The sequence below is a fragment of the Zerene cesonia genome, chromosome 5, assembly GCF_012273895.1.
Source record: "Zerene cesonia ecotype Mississippi chromosome 5, Zerene_cesonia_1.1, whole genome shotgun sequence".
Taxonomy (NCBI): domain Eukaryota; kingdom Metazoa; phylum Arthropoda; class Insecta; order Lepidoptera; family Pieridae; genus Zerene; species Zerene cesonia.
Window position 1 is genome coordinate 4,510,073 of NC_052106.1, and position 9,475 is coordinate 4,519,547.

Genomic DNA, 9,475 nt, shown 5'->3' on the forward strand with positions numbered 1-9,475 from the left:
GAATAAGGTTTATTTTACCCATACTCTAGGCCTATTAATTTATGTTATCTGTGTCTAGGCATAGGCATAGGCATAGGTATTAAATCATTCTATTCACTACGATTCACCTGTAAGGGGCATAAATATATAACATTCAGAAAAGATGCAGTGGGACTGAATGGTTCAAAAAAAATAAAGCTATATATCTGTGAAGAATTTGACATGAATGCTATATATGTATGAAAAACGATAGCCTTCTGAATCAGGTTTGTCTATAGTAGGTAAGATTGTTAAGATTAATGATTTGATTTTTGTTTTTATATGATTAAAATGTTCGTTATATTTTTCTATTTATCACTTTAAAGCTACTTGTTTACTTTTCGGTTTCTATATTTGTAACTGAATATTGAATTCTACAATTTATGCAAGATTATCAAAATGAAATAGGACTTACTTATTAATTACCATTGAAAACGAATGACTCCTTTGCTTTTTTTATATATCGGTTTGTTTAAGTTGTCTCGAATAATTTAAAGAGGAAATAAAACTGAAGTTAAATATAAAACATGTTTATTTTATGTTTGAAGGTATAGTTAGATACACTTTTATACATTATATACACGAACACTCGATACCTAAACATAGATATATTATTTTTATTTATCTCAAAGAAATACACAAACATGACACAGTAGATAGGTACTAAATAACGTTACAGTATACTTTATATAAAAATTTAATTAATCTATACATAAAACAGTTGGCTGGTGTTTATTTTACCTAAATCTTATATTAAAATACGATTTCATTATACATCTATAGAAAACAACCACCTGTACATAGTCTGAAACTATTTTACGTCTTTGGAAACTCATCACCGGAATATTCAGGTTATGGTCACATGATTTAAAAACTCTAAGGCGGGATCACACGCTACGATTAAAATACGAATATTTTGTTATATTAAATAACTATTAAGTGCGTTATTTGAGATTGCTATTTTAATACAATCGAAGGCTCAAAAAACTATAAATACCTAAGATGAATCTCTCCACTTAATCAAAATGTTTAAATTCATTAATTTGTTTGACATTTATGATATACATAAGTTCGACTCATTATAATAGTTAATTTGATTATTGCACCCAAAACAAACGAAAATTGTGCTTAACCAAAGTTCAGACATATGATTCAGATTCCGTATCAGATTCAGAAGCATCCAAGGCGATGCCGTTTTCATTTTTCTCCGTTCCGTTTGGCGGATCTCGATAGACCGGCGGTACAGACTTAGATCGAGATGTCTTATCGTCCTTATTCACATGAACCGGCTGAAACTTTTTCAATACCCTTTGATACACCATTTTTCGCGGTGGTACTGGAGGTGGCATGTGCGGAGGTTTCTTGTTGTTATTAGGCTCAGTTTCCGAGTATTCTGGCTGAACAGCAGTCGGTGTCGCCTTGTAAATATCGGAAGCGAACATGTTGGAGTTCTTGTCTTCGTGGAAAATATCTCTTCTGCGGTTGTAGACTGAAGTATACAGAGGTTCAATGTATTGCGTCGTGTAGCAGTTTTCGAAGGAATTCTCGCTCGCTGGCGATTCCGTCGATCGACTGTTGAATGAACTCTGCGGTTGGTATAGAGTGTCGTTGCTACTTGAGTCACTTTGCAGAATTATGTTCGCCAGGGATTTCGATTGGTTCAACTTATTATTATTGTAGGTTCGTATCCTGGACTTTTTGCTTTCTTCAGAATTATTCCTTCGAATGTCATCAACGTATGAATACGAATTTTGGAGCGGGTTCATAGTCAGCTTTTCTTTTTCCCTACCATTACCATTAACCATGGAGAGCGCAATGCAACTTTTAGTGCACATGTGGGCAGGATCAAAGCGACGTTTGCGACAACAGTTTACGATGTTCACATCGTAGTTTCCATTTCGTGTTGTCGTGACGTTATGTCCTTCGTCACTCACTTCTAAACTTTTCGTCCTCGCTGCTTGACGAGACCAGTCATTTCTTGTAAAAATGGTGGCTGCCGGAGACGCTTTACCTTCTATCTTCTGCGAGGATTCTCCTTGCTTACTCACTTGCCCATATATCTTTTCACTTGCATTATTCGAATGGCTGTTGTAGTTAGGACTCTTTTTCTCCCATCCAGTGTAAACGCGAGAATAATTAGTATTCATGTTCGAAAGTAACTCTGAGTGCGTCTGGTATTGGTTCTGTCGTTGGATACTTTCAGTAAACATGGCAAGGTCGTGTATGTTACTATATACGATATTTTCTTGACTAGAAACTAAATCGCGATTTGAATCGATCGTCTCTTGTTTCGTTTCAAGCAAATTATCTGAACTTTTGGCGCGGTTAAAGCTTTTATTGGCAATATTTTTGTCTGTTTCTTGCGTTTCTGCATACATGCTGTATACCTTTGAGGTACGAGCCGCCTTTGAAACATTGCTCCTCGGCGGTTTCTGAGGTTCAAGTCCGGTTATATATTTAGCTGGACTTTGACCATAAATATCAGCGGTCGATCGCTGTACGGCAGTCTTTGACACGTAATTTCTATCATCAATGCCGTTAGAAATGCCGCCGTTTATCGGATTATGTACATATCTATCGCCCATATATGGCATCGTGTATAGCTCTTCATTTACGGTACTGTATATTTCTGCCTTGTTTGAGTAAATATTTTGTCGCTGATTAATCGGCGGAAGCCCGTTTACATTGTGATTATCATTATTGTAACGGGAGTTTATTTTGCCCTCTTGTTGCATATTGCAAGTTGGCGCTGATAGGCTGTGTAGGATATTTCTTGGGGCCGGACTATTCCCTCCATTACTGTTGGAATCATCTTCTGAGAGTGTGAGGCCGGAATCTCTGCTTAAAGAAAGTTTTTCTTTACGTGGGGTTGTGAGTTCCATAGAGTCCAAGGAGATTCCAACGGAATGGAGACTGTCACTTTCTTCAGCGCCTGAGTCAAGTAGTGCATTAGACGTTTCAGTAGAACCATTACCTAGCAATCCTGTAATTTGAGGTCCGAACAATGCTTCAGCTTTTACAATGAGGAGTTCAACCACCATTGGCACAGCTTTGGGAGCTTTATCGCAAGGAACGTTGGGCCACAGAAGACTGGGTCCCACGCAAACACCAAGGTTCATAGGGCACATAAGGTTAATGTTCGATTTCTTAGCAATTGCTTGAAGGAGACATACAAAGTATGTTAGCATAGTGTAATGTGGTTTCGGTAGTTTGAGTAGCAAAGAGCGGATAGCAGATACCTTTTCAGTTTGTGGTAAATCTGAAACAAAAAGAACAAAATTTATTATATCAGTTCATGAAGCATACTTTTTATTTACATATTTTAATTAACAATAGGGCAAAGTATTTGAATTTGAATATGTTATCTCCATATATAGCAAATATTTGCTATTACCCGTTAATTTTTTCAGACATGTCCAAGTAAAACTTCTTAGCTATGTGTATCAGATAAAACGTGAATGGAGTCTATATGTAAACTTTCCAGTCGTCCGTCTCTTAAGATAATATTAATTTGACCGTCGTTCCTATAACTTTTATAAAGGAAAATGTTTGGTAGTTCATGAAAAAAATACTTACTTAACACTTGCAGCCAGGATGGGTATAGTTCCGCTAGTAAAAGGGGCTGGGGCAGTGCTCGGAAGAATTCCTTGACCAGCGCCGCCAACAACAGTACCGGTGCACGGTCTAGCTCTGGGCAAGTACCTGCACTAGGGCCTAACGCGTCCAGCTGTAATTAAAACAGTTATTAGTCTCACTTTAATCAGGAAGAGTTCTTGGAAACAGTTCTATTAACAAAATCATTGTCTGCGATTTCTCATTTTGTTACACATTTACATCCACAACTGATTTCTATTTGCTATAAACGTTAAGATTCTTAAATACAACAAAGAAATTATTTCTAAAATTGTCGTATTTAATATCAAATATTAAAATTTTATCAAAGAATAGATACTTTTTGCGTTATTATTCAACATTGACATCACGTATTGTAACAAAAGACGAACATACAACCAATAACCAACCTTATCTCTGAGCAATCTGAGCGCTTTTGCATTAGCGCTCCTGCGGAAAACGCCGTGAGTGTGCGGCGCGTGCGCTCGCAGGCGCTTCATCGCGTGCAGCAGCGCGGGGGGCGGGGAGCCGCCGCACAGCCGCGACAGCGACACGCCGAACAGACGACCGCCGCGACGAAGTAAGCGCAGGCCGCGGCTGCCACCAGTGGTACTGGAAATAAATAAATTTATACTTAAATTTAAACACATAAGAAGATACCGACTTTTATATGATTATTCATATTAGGATTTTGAAAAAGTTTGAATGTTAAAGACAAATTACCTTTTTAGTGCTTGATTCTTCTTCCTCAGTTCGAAAACGAGCCCGCACGGATTGTTTTTAGCATTGACGTGTTCCAGATCGAAGCCATCTTCATTGGACAAGGTTTGTCTTATTCTGGACATCTATAAATATAAAAGAAATATTAGCAATATAAACAGTGCATTTATGTAGCTACATGAATGTTGCCCTCCATAACATTGTTTTTATTAATTTTTCTGGAAGGGCGTATAGGTGTAATAGTAATAGAAATTCTTTTTTCAAATGCGTTTAAAGATAAAGAAGTTACTAACAAAAAACATGCTATCTCTTACCTGTATAGCATGCGGTCGCTCATTCCCCTGCAGAGGTGAAGGCGGCGCGTCCCGTCCCGTTCGCACCCATAGGTTAAAATCATTAGCGGCGCCCCAGCGGTCCTCTCCTTCCCCCTCGTCGTGGTCTTCCGAACCAGCTTGCAGCACGTGCAGCGCTTGACGGACGACACAACGAGCGCTCATGTCAGGGTTTACTGATACTGTTTTGCACTGAAAGAGAAGTTATATTTTGAAAAATATCCAAAAAATAAAAGGGCTGGTAACCGTTTCGCAAATGTATTGTGACGTGATTGGCAGTTTTTGATGTAATACCACATAAATAGTTGATGTATTATGATAAATGCGAATGGAATTAATTCAGTATTACTACTAATGTCACAGTGATATTAATCACTAAACTATTCGAGAACATGTGAAAAGTTCTCTCTAGGCCGTCTCTAAGGCTTTTGTGATTGTATTATGCGTCAACTTTTACTTCCAGTCTTATTTTGGCAAACGAGCATTCGCCGCATAGTACGTGCTTTACTTTTTAACAACGTACTTCAGGATATGCGAATATATGCGTGAAAGTAAAACAAACGAAAGTTTTGTTTTCCCACCGATGCTGGATGTTCAAATTACATTCTGCATTATAATAGTGTAATTCTGATTACTCACGAATTCGATCGAACTCGCCAGATCTTTGTAGAAAATTTGAATATTTGTCGACTTTGGCTCATTGGTCAGCTGTGTGTTTAATGCATTTTGAATTTTTCTGAAACAAAACGAAACATTTTTATAAAAGTCGCTGGCAAATTATTGACACTATTTTATCTACAAATAGTAAAACCATGTTTTAAATAGTCTTAATAACTTTAGCAATACAAGCAGTGAATTTACATACCTGTACCATGTGTCTCTTGCAGCTTGCGTGGGGTAAGTAGCGAGGTAGTTGATAACTCCACTAAGCGCTGGCCAACCGATAAGGAAGCCGGTATCATCATTGTCAGGCAGCGACAGCCACAGCTCCGTCAGTCTCACACTTTCCTTTAATTTAAAGCAATTTGTTCCTCTCGACTTCCCGACGAGAAGTAGATCGTTGAACAGGAAGAAATGTCTATCTAACGGTGGGGAGGTAGAGCCCAATGGGCACAGTTGCACTGGTGCTTCCATAATGAAGTTCCTTGGTGTGAGAGAATTGTTAGAGCTGACTGTACCGCCAATGTCCAAGCTCGGTCGTTTGCGGAGGCTCTTAGATTTCTGGAAGGAAACGTAATATTCATTATATTAAATGTTTATCGACTTGTAATAGAAGAAAAAAATCGATGAAAGTCTAATTGCTTTACTTTCTTCTAAATGTAAGTTACTTAATCTTTAAAAATTACCTGTGCATGGTGTGATGCGAGTGCTGCAGGTGCGTCTGCGTCATGTAAGGCAAGGTAGTCGTGGGGGAAGAGGTCCTGCACTCTCTCCAGGTCGGAAAGGCGCGCCGCACGCCGACGTGCGCAACCGCCGCCTACAAGCCGCTCATACTGCGCTAATCGTTCGATCTGTTGACAAACAATGTAATGTTATTTTTTGTAAAAGATGGATTAATAAAAAAAGATGCACCTTAAATATCAGCGGCCTTCACATGTACATATTATTGTCAATAAAAATATAAGTATTTTAAGACTAAAACGGTTAGAAGTTCATTTTGTTATAGGATAATCTGCTTTGAGAAAATAACGAGTGTTTTGATATATTATTATAGTCTATAGGTAAAAATAACATTCAGAATACTTCATCAATACGAATCGTGTAATATACTTCTGTATGTTATAAATTGTCTTCAAAATGCAATGCAATGCCGGCGGCACCTCATGATTTATGAAGATATTTAAGCTATGCGTCCGCCTGTAGCCTCCATTATGTCGAATTATGAAGCCTCACCTCTTAGTCTTACAAAAACAATATATTATAAATATTCAAATAATCGTTCATAAATATGTCGAAAGTAGAAAGATAGGGCTAAGGTATGTATTATGTTATATTATGCTTCATTAAATTACACTATTGTCAAGTAACGATAGTAATCTAAATTCTAATGGCATACGGAGTCCTGAGGGAGCTTCCTCGGCTCCAGTGTAGCGTGCCCGCGACAATGCTCCTGTATAATAACGCGATGCGGACCGTGAGAAGATATCCATTGTATGCATTTCATTTTAATTTACTCACGTTCTCACAATGCGCTTTAATTTCAATATTTTCCTAGTTACGTTTGCCTATTAAATAGAGAGAGTAGAAAGAGTTGACAACAGAAGTCGCTCAATAATTCTATTTAAAGCAATTTACATTGATATAACGCAGTTCATTATGTGTCTGAGAATTTGTGATATAAAATGCAATAACCGATGCAGTTTATACATCAATTACGAGAGTAATCCATTTTGTGAACATTAACATTTGGGAATCTTTATAATAATCGTTTCCTCGAAACATTAACGGGTGCTAAAATTTCGATTTAAAACATCATTTACACGAGCACGTTAACGTTTTTACATCGCGACGAGACTTTAATTCGAGGTCTCGAATTGGAGGTTTCGATGGATTGACGGTTGACGGGCACAAAAAACGAGAGGTGATTTTATTGGTATTAAGGGTAAAGTGGGCACATGACATGAATTTATTGTGCTGTAAGTAATTGTAAGTGCACATAACCGCGGGCTGACGCTCGTGAGACTTATCCGAGCAGACATATTGACAGCGTCCCCGTTACGCGATCCAATTCATAACGCGATTACATCAACTTGCTCTAGTCTATGATAAGCCTTTTTCGATAGTTAAAATATAATTTTTATTTTACTATCTCATAACAGGTACTATGTAACCCACTTTTGCATTTCATAATTTCCTTTATCTTGTTTATTTTCGATGAGACGATTAATGTGTTTGATTAAAGTAAATACAAGACGCTGCACTTCAATCGAATGTGCGTTTCGTCATATTTGGATAACTATTTATATTATCCCCATTTAAAAAAGATATAAATGACGGTTCGTTTATTTGTTAATGGCTAAGATAAGGATTTGAGCAGTAAAATATTTGTTTATTATGCGATAAAGTGGCTGTATATTTTTTGTTCAGATTTAAACCCAATTGTTTGTTCGTTACCGGGCGCCAGTGGTTATCCCCATCTCTTCAATCTAAGTATGTACCTACCAAGAATTCGGAGCATTACAAATAAGCACGAAATTTTTATCTTAGGTCGAGTTACACGGAACTGCACTTTTTAAGTCAAATGTTTACTTCAGAGTAAGTGGGCACGCTAAGACTTTAGATAACGAATGCTGTCTAAAATACAGATAGATAAAGTGACGCGCGTGTCACCAGTGCTTTATGGCTTTGTGCTTTTTACAAATTATCTTTATCACTATTTTACATTTCCCGTTTCACTGGACACGCCTGAACGCAGCGTTAAGTAACTTTACGTATTACAGAGAGGTTAAGAATGTATTATCAACATTTTTAAACATAATTTAAATAAAACTATAAATAATTTCTCACGTTGTAACATTTCAGTAATATATGTTAGTATTGTCAGTTATATACAGTGTGCATTATGAAAAATAAATGCTTACGGTTAATTCGTTTCCAGTTATAATCTCATATAAGTATCAGATCGGAAATACCGAAGGTTTGCCAGTTCATGTAACATAGAGGCAATAAAATATGTTTGACTAGACCACTCAACTACCTTTCACTTTCAATACGTAACACGAGTTTTCGCCCTTCGACAACAATCTTTAAGTTTAGTTGACATGATCATTATATTGCCGAAAGGAGAGTCAACAGCCGAAATCACGTAACACGATGTTTCTAAGCGAAACTAATGTTTGTTTATTGTTATATAATAGTGTCTGACTGAGTAATCGTATAGATATTAATCTTTATGGTATAGAACTCTGTCAACGAGTAATAGAGATAGGTGTAATCTCAACTTTATTTTTTGGTGAATTAATGGCGCGACCTCACTTGTAGAATAACGTTGAAATCGATCAAAAATAAAACGATAAATCGTATAATCGTAATAATTCATAAATGTCTGAAGTGATAAAGTAGACTCGAGGTATTTATGATTTCACGATTATTAACGGTACTTACTCAATTTAAGCAACATAATTTTACAGGTTCGCAGAAAGCAGCAATTAGGGTATGATTCATCTGGAATGTGCTAGATTGTTAGCATTCGGAACATGGCCCGGCCTCAAAAGGAATCTAAGAGTCATTGATAATTTTGTGCCATAATCTTGATTTCATTTATTACTAGATGAATGTCTGAAAATTCAAGGATACGTCATCACGTAGTTACCTACCAAAGTTTGAGAACTATTTTCTAGAATTAAAACCACGTTCCGAGAAATTGAGATTTTAAAGAAGAATATTAAAACGGCCTTTCGAAATAAACTTTTATTTGACCCAAGTAAAATTCTGTTATAAATGTAAATACTAAATAAATAAATATTATAAATGCGAAAGTTTGTAAGGATGTGTGTATGTTTGTTCTTCTTTCACGCAAAAACTTCTGAACCGATTGCAATGAAATTTGGTACGTAGATAGCTGGACAACTGGAATAACATATAGGCAACTTTTTATCCCGATATTCTTACGGGATACGGACTTTCGCGGGTGAAACCGCGGGGCGCAGCTAGTTCTGTTATAAAATTGCGTTTCTTATCAGATAGATATCTTACAAAAGGTCGATACTCAGCGGGACGAAAGTAATGGCCGCACATATCTTTCGCCATTGTATTGACGTGATGCCAAATAAACTTTAGAGTTGTCGATTCAT

At 36.9% G+C, this 9,475-nt stretch overlaps 1 protein-coding gene across 1 annotated transcript in view; it reads right to left on the reverse strand.

Annotated features, from left to right (window-relative positions):
• Positions 1-535: 535 nt before the first annotated feature.
• Positions 536-9,475, reverse strand: part of LOC119840302 — a 93,604-nt gene continuing 84,664 nt past the window's right edge. Inside the window, exons 4-11 of the mRNA XM_038366854.1 lie at positions 6,029-6,193; positions 5,548-5,903; positions 5,322-5,418; positions 4,665-4,874; positions 4,354-4,475; positions 4,041-4,242; positions 3,595-3,745; positions 536-3,277 (exon numbers count right to left, since the gene is read on the reverse strand). Coding sequence (XP_038222782.1) covers positions 1,158-3,277; positions 3,595-3,745; positions 4,041-4,242; positions 4,354-4,475; positions 4,665-4,874; positions 5,322-5,418; positions 5,548-5,903; positions 6,029-6,193 — 3,423 coding nt within the window. The 3' untranslated portion in view covers positions 536-1,157. The remainder of the gene's footprint in view (positions 3,278-3,594; positions 3,746-4,040; positions 4,243-4,353; positions 4,476-4,664; positions 4,875-5,321; positions 5,419-5,547; positions 5,904-6,028; positions 6,194-9,475) is intronic.